Genomic DNA, 21455 nt, shown 5'->3' on the forward strand with positions numbered 1-21455 from the left:
GAGAGAGAGAGAGAGAGAAAGGGAGGAAATAAACCAATATCTTTGAAAGACACATGACCTCTCCCTATCTCCAGGACAGCCTTTTGACCCTCACTTCAAGATCACCAATGGAGTTTCCAATATCATTTCCTCCTTCACCTTTGGGAAACGCTTTGAGTATGACAATGGTCAGTTTCAGGAGCTGCTGAGGTTATTAAATCAGGCCACATATTTGGAAGCATCTATGATGAGTGTGGTAAGGTCTTTACTTTTGCATGTTTGGGAGGAATATTGAATTAGGACTCATTCTAAAACAGACAGGTTTTTGTTTTTATTTGGGGGACTTTTTGAAGCAATTGTATAATGTCTTAACAGGTGAATTTGATACAAACCAATTTATAATATAAGAACTTAGCATATACAAAGCATTTCTAATATTTGTATGAACTATTTTATTGACATTGGTACATATACATGTATGTATGCATTTTCTTTTTTAAAAACAAATAGTAATGTTATTGACTATGATTGAGCAGCTTACCCAAAGCATCCTTTACTATTATTACTTCAGGACTCCTCTGGTAGTTTATCTTAATTATTCTTGATTTTGTGAATTTGGCAGCCCTGAATTTCATTTGAGTAATATTTAGTTACAATTGTCCTGATTGATTAACTGTTTTTATTAATTTATGGTGCCTTTTTAAAAGTCACATTCAACTAGTTTGGATTTGAAATCTACTTTCACAGATATCAGGATAGTTAGAACTGTATCTTTTTGATTTTCCTTTGTTGATGGTTGTTTATTTTCTCTCTAGTAACTCTTAGTCTGTGGGTTCCCTTACCAATAAGGTCTATTTCTTAGAAATAGTACAGTGTTAGTCTAGGGGTGTTTTTTTTTGCAGTCTATTTTTTTTTTTTTGCTGTGTTAGAGGCATTGACATTTCCAATTATTGTTGAATAATTCCCACTACCTCACTACTTCCTATAATTTTGACAGTTATTTCTCTGGTTGGTTGAATTAGTATTTATTTTTTGTTTTCTTTTCTATCACTGTTGGAGGTTGGCTTGCTAATTGTGTTAATTAAAATAGATTCCTTCATAGTTCAGCCATTTTGTAGTCTTTCCTGTGTCTTCATGATTGATGTTACTTTTCTTCCTCTTCTGTATGTAATGCTTCTTTAATCACCTTCTCCATTACTGGCTTAGTAGAACTGAGTTGCCTTAGTTTTTACTTTCCTTATAATATACTTATTTTTCTATCATTTAAATTTTTAAGATTTTTTTATATATATATGGTAAGTTATTTATTTTATGTGTGTGGGAGTTTGGCCAGCATGTGTTTGTACCCCATGTGTGCAGTGCCTTGGAGGCCAGAAGACAGCCTTAAAACTGGAGTTACAGGAGATGGCAAGCCATAACTTTGGTACTGGGAATCAAACCTAGGTCCTTTGAAACAGCAGCTAGAGCTAGTCCTCTCTTTAGCCTCTCATTATCAATGTTATTTTTTCTGGCTCAGACACTCTCTATGTACAGCATTCATTTCTTGATTGTATCCCAGAATTCTTAGACAATGTGGCCATGCTCATTAGTTTTCTTTATTGATATTTGAACAAAATGTTTCTCAACATTGTCCTCCATTCCCAATAGTTTTCTGTTTAATTTAGTCTGTTGGTGATGTTTTCCATTGTGTGTAGCTGGAGTTCTCTCTCCAGGTTCCGCCAAGCCCTGGTAGTCCAACAGCCCACTTATAAAATAAACACACAGATGCTTATATTATTTATAAACTGTATGGCTGCAGCAGGCTTCTTGTTATCTAGTTCTTATATATTAAATTAACCCATTTCTATTAATCTATAAGTTGCCACGTGGCTCATGGATTACCGGTACCTTACATCTCGCTTGTCATGGTGGTGGCTGGCAGTATCTCTCTGCCTCTGCCTTCCACTTCCCAGAATTCTCTTCTTTCCTTGTCCTGCCTATACTTCCTGCCTGGCTACTGGCCAATCAGTGTTTTATTTATTAACCAATCAGAGCAACACATTTAACATACAGAACATCCCACAGCAATTGTGTGTTTTTATTTGACTCATCAAGCTGTTCATATCTTAACATTTTCATTTTTTTCCTTAAAATTTGTTTCTTTGCTCCATGTGTCTTCCATGTTACTGACCTTTTCAACCATGTTACTAATTTTCTCATTGTTTCTGTTGTCTTTTTTCTTTACCTTCCTGTCTTTCATGTCCAGGTCCTGTATAGAATTCAATTACCTATTTGCATGCTCTTTTAGGCCACTGATCATTTCCATAAGAAAACCTTTTAACTTTTCATGTATCACTTACCTTGTTTTTAATACCTTTGAGTTCATTTGTTCAGGGGGTAATGATTTTTAGTGGCATCCTCCCAGCTTGTATTTTCATATTTATTGTGTTTCTGTGCTAAGTGTTAGGTCCACTTGGACATCTCTTTTGGAGTGTGTAGAGGTAATGGTTGTGGATGTTTTAGATTTAACATACATGGGCTACACAATGGATCCAGGAAGAATGAATCTGAGGTACATTTTGTAGTCTTTTCAAAGTTCATTTTCTCTTTAAGACCTTCTGTTCCCATGCATTCACTTCTCTATGATACATCCCAAAGTGGAGTTATTCTCACTTATCTTATTCCTACAAGCACTTTCTCCTCAAGTCCAAGAATGACCTCACTAAACCTGATGAATTGATTAGCATGACTTTTAGATAAGAAAATGGGCACAAAGAACAAGATAGGTTGCACTTATTGTCAACACTATTTTATGTTCCTTGTTTTAACTCTTAGTCACAGTAATTCCAAGCCCATTAGCTCCATTGCTTTTCTTCTGGTAAGCAGAGCCTAGGAAGTCAGATGAGTTCAGTGAGTGCCCAGTCAACTTCTAGATCTATGTATTGGGGGAAAATAATCATAGAAGGGAACAAAAAGGTGGCAAAGAGTGATAATAAAAACATTCTTGACATGGCCAATTGCATTAGGCACTTTGACAGACACTGAAAAAGTATATGTCCATTAATTTTCCTAATTCCCTCTACATATAGAATGATGCAGCATGATGTCTGAAACCTGGTACAAATATAAACAGTAATCCACCAGACCTCTGTGTAATGCTTTACATTTCATACCATTCAGTGTGCAGACAGAGACACTCCACTAATAAACAGTCTAAAATTAACATTACTTAATATTATTAGTAACATTAAATATTGACATACTTTAATGTTACTAATGATTTTAAATACTGACAAACTTTAATGTTATTAATAATATCAGTAATAGTAAGTGTTGACCTACTTTAATATAAATAACATTAATTTTATGAATATTATGATAACTGTTATCAAACCTGAAGGTAACAGAAGCTATAACTACACAACTGCCTTATTTTAAGTATTATTGATTTTACACTGTGCTATAACATTTACTGCAAAATATTATTGAAACTTTACTCACCATCCAATTTACTTCAGTAAAGATTGCCATCTTACCATATGGAAATTAAAGCATGTTGGAGACACCAGCATTCATAGCTCCCTGCACAATACATATTAGTGTAATTTCTCTGAGGGAAAGTAAATCCTGACAAAGTATTGAAATGGGTAACAAGATGCCTATAACTTGCACTATAATCAAGTAGTAAAGCTCTAAGACATGGCATTTGAACATTATTTTCATGAAGTGAGTGACGGAGATCATGCTAGTTTCAGAAATATTTTCTAGTCAACTGCATAGACCTGAAAGAGAATGACCTCGATGTGATCATAGTGGTGACCAGGTCTGGACAGTGTAGAGAAGCATGGATAATGATGAAGATTTGGAAGGTTACAGTTCTGTAGGGTTTACACTTTCTAAGTACTATGTAAATTTAGAATACAGTCGATGGCTTTTTAGGATTTAAGTCAAGGAGTGGAGCCATGTGATCACTTTGCCAAATAATCTCTTGTGAAACTATTGCAAAATGATCTGAGAAGACATGAGCAATGGAATCAAAATAATCGTTGACTAATATGCCACCATTCAGATAGGAGAGATGATGATGTAGACTAGGGAGCAAGGAGCTGGGCTAGTGATAAGCAGCCAGTTGCTTCATACATTTTGCATGGCACAGTTGAAACTCCTGCATGTGCAGTGGTGAGAAAGAAATCAGAAACTAAGACGACCACAAAGTTCCACTAAGAGAAGCAGAGGGAAGGACAAGACTGTTTAGAAATGTAGAAATGTTACTCCATTGTGTCTCCAAGACTTTCTTATTTTTCTTTTTAAGCTCTACAATGTCTTTCCATCCATAATGAAACATCTTCCTGGATCACATCAAACAGTTTTCAGAAACTGGGAGAAACTGAAATTGTTTGTTTCCCATATGATGGACAGTCACCGGAAAGACTGGAATCCTGAAGAGCCAAGAGATTTCATTGACGCTTTCTTTACAGAAATGGCAAAGGTGAGGAAGATGCTGCCTGGGTCTTTTTAGAAAAAATAAAATGATTTAGTAGTTTCCAATTGATCCTGCATCACACTGCCATACATTTAAGGGTATAACATTGCACTGATTCAGTACTAGATGAATTCCTATTCCTACTGGTCAGATGAGCTTCTTTTGAGGATGAGATCCCATCACCACCACCATGTTTCAAGATGGCAGAGAGCAGTGATATTCTTTTTCATGACTCCTTCCTCCATCTTCAGTATCTAGCTTGTAGAATCTTTCCTATCTCATCATCTGTTTTTATCTTTACATCTCCTCTCTCTGGCTCTTATGCTCAAGCCCCCTCTAATAAGGGTAATTCAGGCTAACATTCTTCTCTTAAATTAATCACATCTTCAAAGTCAATTTTAGCTTACCAAATACCATGCACAAGTTATAAAAAGAAGATCTGTAGTCTTTGTAGTGTAGACAAACTTCTAAATGGTCTTATTAATAGAAAACTGGAGCCAGATATAGGAATGAAAACCTGAGAGAGATCAGAGGAATAGGAACAGCCACATGCTAACCTCACCTCACTAACTCCACAGCTTCCAAATGTGAGATACTTTCTGTCTACCCACATTTATATGCCTTGCTGTTCTGCCATCTGATTTGCTCCCTCTGTCCAGCTACATCACTTCCTCTTCTTGCCCAGCTCTATCATTTCTTGTATTTCTCCAGACCTCCATAGTTAACTAGTGTTGGAATTTAAGGCATGTGCCATCATGCCTGGCTCTGTTCCCAGCGTGGCCTTGAATTCACATGGATCCAGACACATTCCTGCCTCCCAAGAGATAGGTAAAAGGCATGTGCTAACATTGCACAACTTTTGTGCTTACTTATAATGGCTGGCTTTTTCCTCTAATCTCTAGGCAAGCTTTATTTTTTAGAGCACAAATAAAATTTCACCACATTTCCCCATTTTTTGTCTTAAATAATAAAAAAGTCATAACTAATATAAGAAAAGCTATATACAATAAGTACAATAATTATATACAATATATACAAGCAAGAAATACATCAACAATGTCTAGTCCATATGCATTTGGCAAATTCAGAGAAAATATCCCATTATCTATTATATTTTGGTGAGTCCAAAACGTACCTAATTCACTTTTTATTCTATCTTTTATTACCAACAGAAAACTATCTTATGATATCTTTTAAACTTACACACTTAACACCTCTTAGTGAGTTTCTTTTCTGAATTTCTTAACAAGAAATCTATAACTACAACTATCTAATCTTCAATTCCCTCCAAGGCCTGAGAAGAAAATAATACTACCTAGTAAAACAGGAAGTACAAATATGCAACTTCCAGAAAAAGTGAGTTATGACAGAAACAGCCAGCTTCCAGGACAGTCACCTGAGATTTCTCTGCATGTTGGGGCATCATCTTCATCCTACAGGCTTAGTGTATCTGGCAGACTCATTTGTGAAGCAGGATGCATGCAAGGCCTACAGCTCGACCTCACATTTGTTATGAGAATTCCATGTACAAGATAAACTTGAAATCTGTCAGTGTCCTGTCATGTTTCAGGATTTTAAATTCTGGAAATTGCTGATGTTTTTGAAATTCAGCTTCCCATTCTTTTCAGCTTACATGTGGCTTCATCTCCTTTTTAAATGCTAGTCTACCATTGAGAGGCCAGACTCCATCAGCCTAGTTACTCCTCCAAGAATAACTGCTCCAGCTACTGTTTCCCTGCACACCAGGAACCATCGTCCCACTGCCTGTTCAGCTGCCCAAAGGAAGGGGCACTGTACCTTTTCTGGATTGCAAAGCCACTACAACAATGGTGTCATTGTAGACGAAATTCTAAACAGTCTTATTAAATAAGAAAGACAGAGCCAAATACAGAGCTAAAGCCAAAGAGATCAGAGTCACGACTACCTTATCTGACCATCACTTTCCCCAATAGAGAGACCTTCTTCCTGTGTGAGTTGTCTTTTTATTGCCTTTCTGTTCTGTGTTCTCATTGGCTCTAAACCCAACCACATGACTTCCTCATCACTGGCTGACTATACAGACCTCTAGGTCTCTATGGTTGGTACTAGAATTAAAGGTTTGGGTCACCATGTTTGGCTGTGTCCTTGACCACACAGAGACTCTGCCTGACATGTGATCATCAGATTAAGGGCGTGTGCTACCACCACTGGACTTCTGCTTAATAGCTTGCTATGACCTCTGATCTCCAGGCAAACTTTATTTATTAACATACAAATAAAATCACATTTCAGCACAAATAAAATATCACCATACATCACATGGTCCTGGCCTCAGAGGAAGCCTGTTGCCAAAGCTGCAAATACACTTTTCTTGGCAAGGATTGGCAATCTGTGTGTGTGTGTGTGTGTGTGTGTGTGTGTGTGTGTGTGTGTGTGTGTGTGTGTGTGTATGTGCCTTCTTGTCCATCTTGGACAGCATACTGTCAGCAGTTGATGTGAGGGCACTTTCTTGCCCAGTGGCTAACTTTTTGCCACAGTGAAAGTTACCTCCATATGCAGTTTCTTCAATGCCCATATGTTCTCTGAAGTAAATTGGTGCAGCCAGGAGCAGACATATCTCATAGTCATGAAAAAAGAAAAAAAGATCTTTGTTATTAAAACATTTTAAATGCCATATTCTGTAGATCGCTGAAGGATTTGAAGGTGACCTGTTTATCTAAAATATATCTCTGCTTGACTTTGAAAACATACCTAATATGACTACAAGTTCAATTGTAATGACTAAATACTAACTTTCATTTCTTTATATCCTAATAGTTGGTAATAACTTTCAAGGATTAGCAATTTGCATTACATTGTTAAACGAACCATATAGGTACAATATCTGGAACAAGATTAGAAATATATGTACAATATATTCTGACAAAATCAGTCTCAAATTGATATCAATATATATAATTTGTATGCAATATACAAAAATCCAATCCAATATAAAATATTTAAAACTAGTAGTAGCTTTCTAAAAGTAGATTCAATAATCTACCTTTTTATCTTATTATATCTATATAAATCAATCTCAAGTTTGTAGCAATATACATAATGTGTATACAATATAAAAATCCAATCCAATGTAAAACATCTAAAACTAGTAGTTGCCTTTAAAATTAAATTCAATAATTTACTTTTTTATCTATATAATATCTATATCCTCTCTTTTTTGTTTTCAGAGTAGATTCAATAATCTACCCTTTATCCTATTATTTCTATATCTTTTTTTCATAATAGATTCAATAATCTACCTCTTATCCATATCCTCTTTTTTTTCAAACAAGAACTTTAAATCTAATCTCCTTTGTTTAGTATTTTTCCTGACCATTAACAATAACAACTTGTAAACAACCATCCTAAACAATGACAATTATCCCTAACCCAAAACCCATTGAAAGACCAAAAACCCCCTGCCCCACCTCTTGGGAATGTGGGCATCGTGTTCTTAAAATTGCTTCCTGCTGTTTGTGGGCAAAGGCATCTTTAGGAAATCCTGAAAAGAAAAATTTGGGGTTAATTATCAAGTCTTGGGAGTGGTAGCTGTATCATTTGTTGTCCAGTCTCCATATAATGTGAAAGTGCAGGGCTTATTTCAAGTCCTTGCTCAAATAGTCTGTGAGACTGGATCATCTCATCTAGCCACCTTGAAACTGTCCTGAGCAGTTTGTAGGCCAAAGCTGATCTTTAGGTGATGTTTGTCAACTTACTGGTATTATTACTGTCCATGTGGAATGATCATTGTGGGTCCCCATCGTCTTTTTGGAGACTTCAATTTTGCTGTTAGATCTGGTCATGATTCTCTGAAAAAAACTGATAGGGACTCCAACACAAAAACATGTCTAGGCAGGTAAATGAAGCCTTTTTCTCTAGTGTTAGTTAGTACTCTATATGACCATTAATATCATAACAAAAATTTAAAAATATATATATTAATTTTATAAATTTTGATATAAAATTCCTATCCAAGAAAAGTTTAATGAATCAAAATATAATCAAAGAATTATGAGATCAGTGGAAATAGAATAGTCCTTAAATTTTGATTTTCTTCTGTCCCATATTAGTTGGCTTTTCTGACATTATATAGACATTTTACATTTTCATTTTAACAAACATGCTTGGGTTCAGAGAAGGAGAGACCCATTCTTCAACTCTAAAGCCAGCTTTAATTTTTAACTGAACTGGGACTACATAAAGACTATTTGTGTTAAGATTCTGTACAGAAGAGCAGAAACATTTAGGAAGACACATGAAATTTAATATGTGATAAACCAACAGGCCAGTTTACTCTTTTTCTTGGAACAGTTTTTCTGGATGATTTGTCCTTTTTCTTCAGATGTCCCATTTATCCAGTGTTCTTCAAATTCTTCAGCTCTCATTCTTCTGAAAGACAAAAACAAAAACCCTTCCCCAAGCCTAACTTTGGGGAGTTTCCCTTCAGGCAAGTTATATCTGATTAAATGAAAAGCATTTGCTAGTGGTATAAGTTAGTTTAAATTGGACGGTCATGCTGGTCAATGAACTATCACCTCTTCTAATTAAGAGGTCTCTCTTGTTCAAATTGAACCTTTATCAATTTTGATGGCATCCATAGCTTTTCTTCTCCTGTACAAACAAAAGCAAAACCTCCTCCCCAACATAACACATATCCTGGTTTCCATTCTGTAGTCAGTACATCTTTAAAGTATATAGGCTGATTTAATTCTGTAGTTTTTTTCTATTATCCAATGTCTCTCTGCAGCTGTTGTTCCCTTCTCATTAAAATTGAGCAAATTCAATTTAACAGAGCATTATGTAATCTATTTCTGGGGGGTTTTGTTACCTCTTTCTGTTTATTTAGCAGATCCTTTAGCGTTCAATTTGATTTTTCTATAGCTGCTTGGCCTGTAGGATTGTGTGGCATAACTGTACTATACTTTATATTGTAATAAGGAAAAAACTGTTTCATTTTACCAGAGACATGCTGGAGCATTGTGCAGGTATAACCATGAAGTCCATAAATTCTAGCAAATATGTGATTACTGAATCAACCTTTTCAGAACTCAGAGGAGTCACCCATTGAAATCCTGAAAAAGTATCAATAGTGTGGTGTACATATTTCAAATTTCGAAATTCTGCAAAATGAAACACATCCATCTGCCAGATTTCATTCCTCTGAGTACCCTTTGGTTTACATCCTCCTGGTAGTGGAGTCTGATTGTTTAAAAGAACAAGTAGGACATTTCTGCACAATTCCTTTGGCTTGTTGCCAGGTTATGGAAAAATCCTTTTTTAAAACTTTAATATTTACATGATTTTTTTAATGAAATTCTGAGGCCTCCAGCACATTTCCTATCAATAGTTTATCAATCTCATCATTACCTTGTACTAGAGGGCCTGGCAGACCTGTATGGGATCGGATGTGAGATGTATATAAGGGATGCTTCCTATTCCTGATTATATCTTGTAACTGAATAAATAACAAAGTTAATTCTGACTAATCAGTGATAAATTCTGCAGTCTCAATATATAAGACCACTCTTTCAGTGTACTGAGAGTCACTAACTATATTGAGAGATTCAGAAAATTCCATGAATACCAACAGAATAGCATACAATTCTGATTTTTTTTAACTGAATTATGAGGACTTTGAACCACTTTACTTAAATTTTCTGACTTGTAACTTACCTTTCCTTATTTGTGTGCATCTGTATAAAATGTATGGGCTCCAGATATGGGTGTTTCCTGAACAATTTGAGGCAAAATCCAATCAGCTCACCTTATAAGTTGAAGTCTATCTCTTTTGAGACATTTGCTGTTAGTCTCTCCAAAAAAATTACTGCAAGTTCTTTTCCAAGATTCACTTTCTGCCCATAATTTGTCAATTTTATTATTAGTTAAAGGTACTACAATTTCTGCTGGGTCTATTCCTGCTAATTGATGAAGTCTCAATTTTCTTTTTAAAATCAAGTCAGAGGTCTTTTCCACATAAGTTTTTAATTTTTTACTCTATTTATTTGGTAGAAATATCTATTCCAATATAATATCTTCCCCCTGCATTAAAATTCCTGTAAGAGAATGCTTAGCAGGTAAAACAAGCAAAATGCAATCAAGCTTTGGATCCACATGATCCATATGTCCTTCCTGTACTTTTTTTTCCCACCAAGGCCAGTTCTCTCTCAGCTTCAGCTCATAATTCTCTTGGACTATTTAAGTCCTTGTCACCTTCTAAGGTTTTGAACAAATTACTCAGTTCATTATGTTTTACTCCAACAATAGTTTGTACATGGGAAATGTCTTCAAATAATCCTTGAAAGTCATTAAGAATCTGTAACCAATCTCTCCCAATTGGTACCTTTTGGGGTCTAATTTTTTGTAGACCTATTTTATATCCCATATAATTAATAGAATCTCCTCTTTGTATCTTTTCAAGGGCAATTTAAAATCCCCAACAAGGCAAAATTTTCTTAATTCTTTAAACATTTTCTAAGTTATCTGCATTTGAATCAGCTAGTAAAATACTATCCATATAATAATAAATTATAGATTTAGGAAATGGTTTACATATTACTTCCAATGGCTGTCATACAAAATATTGGCACAGGGTTGGACTATTTAACATTCCCTGTGGGAGAATACTCCATTGATATCTCTTAACTGACTGAGAATTATTATAAGTAGGCACTGTGAAGGCAAATCTTTCTCTTTCTTTTTCTTGTAAAGGTATTTAAAAGAAACAGTCTTTTAAATTGATATCTATAAGAGGCCATCTTTAGGTAACAGAGTAGGAAAAGGAATTCCAGATTGTAGAGAGCTCATTGTTTGAATTACCATGTTAATTGCTCTTAGGTCTGTTACCATTCTCCATTTACCAGATTTCTTTTTAATAACAAATAAAGGAGAATTCCAAGGGCTGGTTGATTCTTCAATATGCTGAGCATTTAACTGCTCTTTTTTTTTTTTTTTTTTTTTTTTTTGGTTTGGTTTTTTGAGACAGAGTTTCTCTGTGTAGCTTTGTGCCTTACCTGGAACTTGCTTTAGAGACCAGGCTGGCCTTGAACTCACAGAGATCCGCCTGGCTCTGCCTCCCAAGTGCTGGGATTAAAGGCGTGCGCCACCACCGCCAGGCTTAACTGCTCTTGTATGAGGTCTTCCAAGGCTTGAAGTTTCTCTATTGTTAAAGGCCATTGCTGAACCCATACATGCTTGTCTGTTAACCATTTTAAAGGTAGATCTGTTGGTGTCTTTGAAAGATCAGCAGTTGTTGTGTCCTGCTCTTGTACAATCAGGATGGCTGGTGACTGTTCTTTATAATAATACCTTCTAATATTTCTCTCAGAAACATGTGTTAGTTTATGGTTTGTTTCTGAAGTTGTAGGGATATTAATCTGAGTATTCCATTGTTGTAATAAATCATGGTGCCATCAATTCATAGCTATATTAGCCACATATAGCTTTAATTTTCCTCTCTGTCCTTCTGGCCCTATACATTCCACCCATCTTGCACTCTGTTTAACTTGAGATAATGTTCCAATTCCTAACAGCTGAATATTTACCTCCTGAAGATGCCAATTTGGATGCCAAAATTCTGGTGCAACTATTGTAACATCAGCACCTGTGTCTACCAGATCTTCCAATAGAACGTCATCTATTCATATTTTTAATTTTGGTCTTTGTTCATTTATAGAAGTTTGCCCAAAAATTCACTTTATGGTTTCTCCTGAATTTCCTGTTCTCTCTGCTACAGCTGTTCACCCTGAGCAGTATGGTTTTTTTTACAATAGGTATTTGGTTATTTATTTGCTCTGGGAAGGGGTTTCTTCTACTATGGTAGGAAAGGATTGAACTGAATTTGCTGTGGTGGCCTGCGAGAGACCCCTCAGGGAGTTTCCCAATGGCAAAGGTAAAGGATTACTTTATCTGTCCCTTGTTGATCTACATTTGTTAATCCAAGGTTTATTTTACCACACCTTCTGCATAATCCAGAAGGGAAGGGCATTCTGTTGCCATTGTTCCTTGAATAAACATTGTTTCTAAGAATGCTCTGTTTACAAAACCTTTTCAGGAGACTTTGTTTACAGCAATTAAAACATCTCACATTATTATTTTTCTTCAAATTTTTTGTATCGTTTCTCCTATCCACGTATCATCATGATCATGAGACTCAATATTAATTGTGTCCCTGATCCAATCCTCCAAGGGGCTGATCATGTCTTTAACAGCCTGATTATCCTCTTGCATGCTGCATTCATGTTCTCAAAAACCAAAGATTCAATTATTATCTGTCTAGCTTTTGAATTCAGTATCATTCTATTTACTGCTAAAGACAGAGCCTTTGTAGGAAATCTGTGTAGTCTTCTTTCAGGCCTTGTATAACTTCTGTAAATATTTCAATTTTCTTCCCTGCTTCCTCAATTCTGTCTCATGCATTCATGACTGCCATGCAGCATAGAATTAGGTTTTGGTTATCATATAAATATTGTCTTTATATATCAGCATAGTCACCTTCTCAAAGAAGCTAATGCTGGGAAATTTCCAAATTCTAGTCCTACATTGTTGTTTTATAGTTTTAGCCTCCTTTTTAAACCATGTTCTACACTGTAATTATGGACAGGCCTCTATTACAGCTGTAATTAATTCTTTCCAGTCTTGAGGGATAATTTTATTACAAGTTGACCACGAGTTTAACATCTGCTTTACAAATGGAGAATGCAAGCAATATGATACTATAGCTTCTTTAAATCTCCTTAAATGTGACATTTCCATTGGAGTCCAATTAGCTTGTACAGGCCCTTGAGCATTTGGCAGTTCCTATAAGGTTACTGGGTAGATTCAAGTTTGCTGTCTGGTAACCTGAGGCTGTTTCTTCGTAACCATATAATTCAATCCTGAAGTAAGTTCACCTTTAAATTCTTCTGTCTGTGTCTGAATTTCTCTATAATTCATTTTAACAGGTTTTTGTAAAGTCTAACCTGAGGTAGGTTCACCTTTAAATTCTCCAGTATGGGTCTGAATTTCTCTATAATTCATTTTAACAAGTTTTTCTAGAGCTTTTATCTTGGCACTCAAATTGGCCAACCTTTTTAATGCTAAAATAAAAATGATCAAACAAATAATATTTATAATTGATGTTACATACATGTCATCAACATTAATTATCCTCTCATTTAATTGTTCCATTTTCAGACTGCCTAATGTGTTATCTGAGACCAAATTCCTTCCATTTTAAAAATATTTTCTATTTTAAGGATTTTCTCCTTTTAAGATATCTTACCAAGCCTGTTGACTATGTGGAACAGTAGAAATCCAAGAAATTTTCCAAGCAGCTACCTAGTGTGGTGGCAGTCTGAGATGAGAATCCAGAGAGAGTCCAGCAGCTACCATGAAAAAGAAAGCCAAAGAGACTCCAGTCATGTGGGATTGAGATCTGGCCACATGCAGCTCTGCCTAAGCTGGGGGACCTGTAACTCCTAGCCTATAAGGCCACAATGGCTTTTTAAAGAATTCTTGCCATTTGGAGTACCAAATATAGATGAATTTCTAAATGTTCTTATTAATAGAAAACACAGAGCCAGATATAGGGGTGAAAACCTGAGAGAGATCAGAGGAATTGGAATAGCCACATGCTAACCTCACCTCATTAACTCTGCAGCTTCCAAATGTGAAATACTTCCTGTCTACCCATGCCTATATGCCTTGCTGTTCTGCCATCTGATTTGCTCTCTCTGTCCTGCTACATCATTTCTTCTTCCTGTTCAGATCTGTCACTTCCTGTCTGTCTACAGACCTCCAGACCTCCATGTTTAGCTAACTAATGACTCTGTTCCCAGGATGGCCTTGTACACACATATATCCAGACAGATTCCTGCCTCCCAAAGGATAGGATTAAAGGCATGTTCTAACATTGCATGACTTTTGTGTTTACTTATAATGGCTTGGTTTTTCCTCTGATCTCCAGGCAAGTTTTATTTATTAGAGCAAAATAAAAGATCATCACATTGTAGGTCAATGATTAATACACAGTACAACTATAAATTATAAATATATTTTAGATGTGTATGCTAGCATTACACCAGGAATATCATTAGAAATAACGGATCCAGTGCTCTTTGGCATGAGGTCCTAAAAACGGCACACATTGGCACTAAATGCTACTTCTTGACCTTACCTTTAGGTCAAGTAACAATACACAAAGAAAAAGTAGCAATTAAACATCAGAGTTCTAGTATTTGATGAGTTAGTCTAAGGGCAGTCATACTCTCCATCTCAGTTCCCACTGCAGGGCAGAGGCAGTTTAATTGAATGCTAGGCTTTAACTTCAAGGCGTTGGTGGTGCTGCTGCCTTCCACTAAATCTGTATCAATACTCTCCAACCACACAAAAGGCCAGGAAGTAACCTGTTGCATGTAGGTGTAACCTCTGCATCTTTGTGACAATACTCTGCAGAAACAATTTAAGAGATTCAATATTTATTTTGGTTCACAATTTCAGTTTTTAATCCATTATGACAGATAACAAATGGCAGAGCAGCTTAGCTCATGGTAGCAGAGGGGTGTGCTGAAGCCTGCACATCATTATGTACCAGGAAGCAGGACCAAAGACAGAGTCCAGGGCCTTGGTATAACTTTGAGTACCTTCCCCAGGATGGATCTTCAAAGGGCTCTACCTCCTAATTCTCTTGAACCTCCAAATTAGTCCCAGCAAGTAGGAACCAAGCATTAAAAACATGAGCCTGTAGGGGATGTTTCAGATTATAATGCTAGTTATACTGTTTATTGCAGTCTTTAGAGATCCAGCTCCAAGACTGCACCCAGGGTATGCAAAAAAAATCCATGATGTCAATGACAGCAAAACTTTTCTGAGGGGTATTAAGAAAGAAACACACATTCTGACTGTAACTTCCTCTTTTACTTCATCTTGAAAAATCTCCTTTTGAAAATCTCTCTGTTTCCACACAGCTCCATCTCTCTCCAAAAGAAAACTCTAGGCAATATATGAGTTACATATTGAGGTTCACATTGCATTTCTTGAGTAAAATTTAAAAAAGAAAAAGAAGAAGACTCAGAGCCATTCTGATAACACACATGAAATAATATGGTTTCTTTTCAACTTGGAATGTTATGCTGATCATAAACATGGGAACGCTAGGCTGTCAGGCAAGCTCCCTGGTGAGCAGGCAGGAGACAAAAAAATGCTGTAGTGCTCCACACTTTCTCAAGGGACAGTGACCTTAAAAGTGTCCCAGGACCTAAACAGTTAGTTGACTGAACCTTGAGTCTTGTGTCATAAAAATGAGATTTAGGAGTTCATGGAGGGAGTCAATTGCTCAGAGAATTTGTCCAGGGAGTTATGTCTATAATCCTATCAGCCAGACTTTTGCAAGTGAAGAACTGGCACTACAGTTGTTTTATGCCTGACCTTGGTTCAACAACCAGACACCTGGGAATCTGTCCTTCTGTGATTCATTTGCAGGGGCAACTAGTCTATTTTGAATTTGCTCTGAGATCTAAAAGTAGCTAAAATTGTAAAAAGCTGTCTTGGTAGTTGAGAATACTGTTATTTTCCTGTCAGCCTGAGCTATGAAAAATATCCTAGTATTATTTCTATTCATTAAACATACAGCTTGAGAAGAAATCATCTTTCTGACCATCCACAGATATATGTGTGCCCAGTAGATAGAATCTGTTAGGAGATAAACACACAGGCAGTGGAAAACATACCCATAGCTGTTTTTAGGGAAGAAGTGTAGTGCCACATGAGAAAAATTTCAGACACAAGCAAGACAGCATCCATAAGCAATGGCCCTGTAATCCTTACTTAATGAGATTCTTCCATCAGAGAGTTATTCATCTGGTAGATTGACCTCATGAATATCAGTTGTCATCTGCTGTAATATGCCATGGATCATGACAACTGTTATAATCTCAGTAGGCTTCCAACTACTCTACATTACCTCATCTGTCATAGAATCTTTGACTCACTGGATTCCAGGTTCCTCTTCTGACCAAGTGTACAGTGGTACATGTGTTTTTCCTTCTCTTTTATTTCATCATCCTGGGATAATATCAATAGAAACTATGTTATATCCCTAGAAGAAGAGGCAAAATATTCACCATATGGATTCAGATGTGAGACCATCACCAGTATGAGAAATATTAACAAACTGATGCCTCCAGAGAAGGTTGGCTAAGATAATAGTACATTCCAAAGTACTACTGATAGGACCTGAGAGGTTTTCACAATGAAAGATTAATGGGAAACAGCACAACCACTGAACATGGAGATTTCACTTTATTCTTCTAGTAGCAAACAAAAACATAGGTTAAGTATTTGCGATATTCCCATAAAATTTTCTATGATTAAGATGTGTGTTGTTTTACTTAGGGTTCTATAGAGAAACATATCTGATAGAATATATATATGCATATATATATGCATATATATATTTATGTTGGTAGAAAGCCATTGTTGGACTAGCTGGATAACAGCCTGAAAGCCATTCTAATATATATAATGTAAATATGTATATTTGGTATTGTATATCTAATGTATATCTAATATATTCTATATAAATATATATATAATAGCTATATTTAACAGGGAGAAGTGAGGTATCATTCACTCTTTTGACTACACTTCATAGCCTTTTCCTCCTACTGGGTTGCCTTGTTCAGCTTTGACATGAGTGCTTGGGCCTAGTCTTTTTGTAACTTATTAGGCCGTGTTTGGTTCATAGACCTGGGAGGCCTGCTCTTTTCTGAAGGGAAACCAAGAAGTGGATCTGGGAAAGAGGAGATGTAGGAGGTATCTGGGAGAAGAAAAGGGAGGGAAACTGCAGTCAGGATATAATGCTTGAGAATAAATAAATAGATAGATAGATAGATAAATAAATAAATAAATAAATAAATAAATAAATAAATAAATAAATAAATAAATAAATAACCAAGCAGCTCCTCTAACTAAAACAGTACACACTGTCTTTTCTAGCACCCAAACAAGACAACTACAAGTTTCAATGAAGAAAACCTCATCTGCAGCATTCTGGATTTCTTCCTTGCTGGGATAGAGACAACATCTGTGACACTGCGCTGGGCTCTGCTCTATATGTCTGTACACCAAGAAGTGCAAGGTAAACATATGCTTAATGCACCTGGATAAGGAAGAATGGTGCTTCTGAAAGTTGTTGCTTAGATAGGGCTTGAAGCTTGAGTGATAGATTGGAAAATGTGGAACAGCTATGAGGCAAAGTGTTTTGGTGTATTGGGGAAAGAGCATGGCCTTCACATGTGCTGTCAGAATTGATATAAGTCATTTGTGCAGATTTTATATTCTGTGCTTTGCAGAATCTTCAGTTCTAGGGAAATATGGAGAATTCAGCTGTCACTGTGATAGATTCCAGCAGAGAATGACATTGTTGCATCTAAATCTACTGAGTCCCTCCTTCCTTTCCAGCAGTGCCTTCCTATTTACCCTGGACACCATCCAGATGCCTTAGTCAGATACCTGGTATCCTGTTGATGTTACTTCTGTCTGTCCAGACTCTATCACACACACTCTGCATGGTGCCTCCCTACATTTCATTTTCTCCGTTGGCATTGTCCTTATTCTTACCTCTAAGTATGGTATTGGGAATCCCTCTACCAAGAATGTACTATCCTAGTATCTTGAACTTTCCAAAGAATCTTCCAAGATATTATCCTTTAAGATATTTTATATTGTGCTAAGAATTGACTGCCTGGCAATTGCAGCCATGAGCTCCCTTGAGAAAAACCACAAGATTCCTTATCACCGGGTTTTACACATTGTTTACGACCCCACAGGGACTTTCATCCCTTCAGAAATATTGGACAATCCCACCATTTTTATGCTCCAGAGTACAGAATAATTGGTTTATCAATTGGGAGTTAAGAATATTTTTCATAGCCGGGTGGTGGTAGCCCATGCCTTTAATCCCAGCACTCAGGAGGCAGAGAAAGGCGGATCTCTGTGAGTTTGAAGCCAGCCTGGGCTACAGAGTAAATTGCAGAAAAGGCTCCAAAGCTACACAGAGAAACCCTGTCCTAAATATCCAGAAAAAAAAAAGAATATTTTTCATGTCATGGGACATTTTTTTAATTGTGGTAATAATATCTGAGTGAAGAATGATGTCATTGTAGCACATGCAAGTCAACTATTTTGCCATAAGCTGAAACTAAGAATAATGATCACTATGTGTCCCACATAGTAAAGATAAATTGGTCATTTCTTGGGCTCCATCCAATTTTTGAGACAGGGTCATTCACTGGCCTGGAACTCACCAATTAGAGCAGATTGTCTGGCCAGTGTGCCATAGGAATCTGCCTGTCTCTGCTTCCCAGTACATTAGAATTGGAAGTACATGCAACCATAATAGGATTTTATACATGAATTGTAGGGGTCAAACTCAGGTCCTTGTGTTTGCATAGCAGTCAATTTATTGAATGAGCTTTCTTTAAAACCAACCTCTTTTCTTTCTTGGTGCAAAATGTATAAATTATTGTTTCTATGTTTATTGATATATATGCTACCCACATTTCACTGCTGTGATAAAATACTATAACTAAAGCTGACTTATATATAGGAGAGTTTATTTTGACTGACAGAGTCTATAACTACACATGAAGGACGGCAGTGGGAAGCAGGAACAGGAAGCTGAGACATCACATCTAAACTGCAAACACAAAGCTAAGACAACACTGGAAGTAGCACAAGGGTAGAGACCCTAAAAGCCCATCCATGCCCAGTGACACACTTCCTACAGTAAGGCTCTGTTTCCTTAGGATACCCTGGCTTCTCAAGCAGCCCCACCACCTAGGACTAAATGTTTAAATTCTACAGCCTATAAAGTACATTTCTCATTTTCTCCTCTCCATTTGGTCTTTGGTCCCTATAGACCTATGGTTAGGTTATGATGTACAATTCATTTAGTCTAACTTTAAAAGTCCCCAAGGTTTATAACAGTCTTAATACTGTTCGAAAGTCCAAAGCCTCTTCTGAGACTCAAAACAATATCTTAACTGTAGCCTACTGTAAAACCAATACACAGATTTATATAGTTCTAGCATACAGTGGCAGAGAATATGCATTTCCATTCATGAAGGAAAGAATGGAGATATAGTGAGAAAATACTGAAACAAAGCAAGAGTGAAACCCAACAAGTCAAATACAAAATTCTGTAAGACCATGGCTAATATCTGGAAATTAAGTTTCATGGAACTAAGATGACTCCTGATATGAGAGCCAAAAGGGTATCTGTCTGCAACATAAATCTCTATGACTGGTTACACTCCCTGTACAAAGCCTCCTTTGCTGGTGTCTCACGGGTCTGGCATCTCAAACACCTTGTGGGTTCTACTGCATCCCACCCTTCAATTTCAAAATTTCATGCAATAGCCTTTCATAGCCTTCTAATGAAGACTCTACTGTTAGTTGTTGCCTTTCCTCAGTAGCTGTCTGAAATGCCATAAAAAGAATCATCAAGTTCTTCATTCTTGCATCCCTCATAACTTCAAAGCATGATGATGAACTGACAAGTTCAGCTGCCAAGTTGTGATGGCCCATTGGCTTTTTGGATCACATTTGCATTAGCTTTTATTTTCCAGAAGCAGGAGACTTACTTCCTTGGAACTTTTCTTTTTGCAAGTTGGAAGCTTATCTAAAGTCTTACTTTCAGGGAAAGCTTTCCATTGTTTCAGTGAACAGCAATAAGCCTCTCCCCTTAATGGCAGTAATTTCTTTAACAATGACAGCCTGTTGTCCACCAGAGTTTTGGGTGGGGCAACATTAAGCTTTTAGTACTCCTTTTCTTTCCAAGCTCTATATTTTTAATTTCATTCTGCACAACTTGCTCTTTTTAATCATAGACCTAAAATTAACTAGTGATAACCATAACACAGATTCAATTAAAATTTTTGTGACAAAGAAATTACTCCATTACTTTTTATCATAGCCTCAGGTAAGATCTTAGGGCAAGAGCAAAGGCCAGGAGATTCTTGGTCACAGTATCACATGAGTGATTAGTAACTCAGTTGCAAATCAAGTTCTTACTTCCTTCTGAAACCTCATGATCTAGGCCTACACTACAGTCTTTCAGGATCCTGCTATAAGGACCCATTAATCTCTGCTTATAGCAGTGAATCACTTCTCTATTCCAATGTTGTGAATTCTTCCACATTTCTCCAAAATAAATAATATAAAGCCTAATATATTAAGTATCTTCATAACAGTAAACCCATTTCTTTGTATCAATTTCTGTATTAGTTATTCTTCTCTGATTGGATAAAATACTATAACCAAAAGCAGGTATTGAAGGAAGAGCTTGTTTTGGTTTGTAGTTCCAAGAAGAGACTCCATTAATGTGGGGAAGCCATGGTGCAGACAGCCAGAGGAGAAAACTAAAAATTCACATCTCAACTACACACAGGAAGCAGAGAGAAAACTGGAAATGGGGCAAGGCTATGAACTTCCATAGCTGACACAAGTGACATACTTCTTCCAGCAAGGCTACATCTCCTAAAGGTTCCATAACCTCCGCAGACAGTGCCAAGGACCTGCACCAAGTGTTCAGATACCTGAGCCTATGGGAAACATTTTTATTCAAATTTCTACAACATGCATCTTGGGTTGCAATTTAAAATGCATGTCTAGCTGAGTATTTAAGTTTTAAAAACTTGAGTGCTATTGAGGATCAGACTTGACTTCTCTGTAGCAGAGGTTCCAGAATATCATTAAACTTACATGACAGATATTGCACTCATGTTCATTTTGCAATATTCACAGGAGTCAAGATGTAGGACCAACCAGAGAACTGATGGACCTTGAATAGATAAAGCAGGGTATGCAGGATCTAGAGAGGATATTCTATCATGAAGAAAAGAATTTTTGATAACTACTCTAGCATAGATAAGCTTTCAGGACAAGATACTAAGTTAAATAACCAATTGCAAATTACAGAAACTGTCCTACCCAATGCAAATGATTTATCTAGAATAGT

The 21455-nt window shown here is 36.5% G+C and overlaps 1 protein-coding gene across 4 annotated transcripts in view; it reads left to right on the forward strand.

The window, feature by feature from the left end:
• LOC128096824 (cytochrome P450 2J4-like) overlaps positions 1–21455 on the forward strand; it is a 55160-nt gene that overhangs the window by 13267 nt on the left and 20438 nt on the right. For 2 of the 4 annotated variants that reach the window (XM_052716848.1, XM_052716850.1), the window contains exons 4-6: positions 75–256; positions 4271–4447; positions 17432–17573. In XM_052716848.1, the coding sequence (XP_052572808.1) occupies positions 75–256; positions 4271–4447; positions 17432–17573 (501 nt within the window). The remainder of the gene's footprint in view (positions 1–74; positions 257–4270; positions 4448–17431; positions 17574–21455) is intronic. The other 2 variants (XM_052716849.1, XM_052716851.1) reach the window with 2 other exon arrangements.

This window comes from Peromyscus californicus, unplaced genomic scaffold (assembly GCF_007827085.1).
Source record: "Peromyscus californicus insignis strain IS unplaced genomic scaffold, ASM782708v3 Scaffold_5__1_contigs__length_169319896, whole genome shotgun sequence".
Classification (NCBI taxonomy): Eukaryota; Metazoa; Chordata; class Mammalia; order Rodentia; family Cricetidae; genus Peromyscus; species Peromyscus californicus.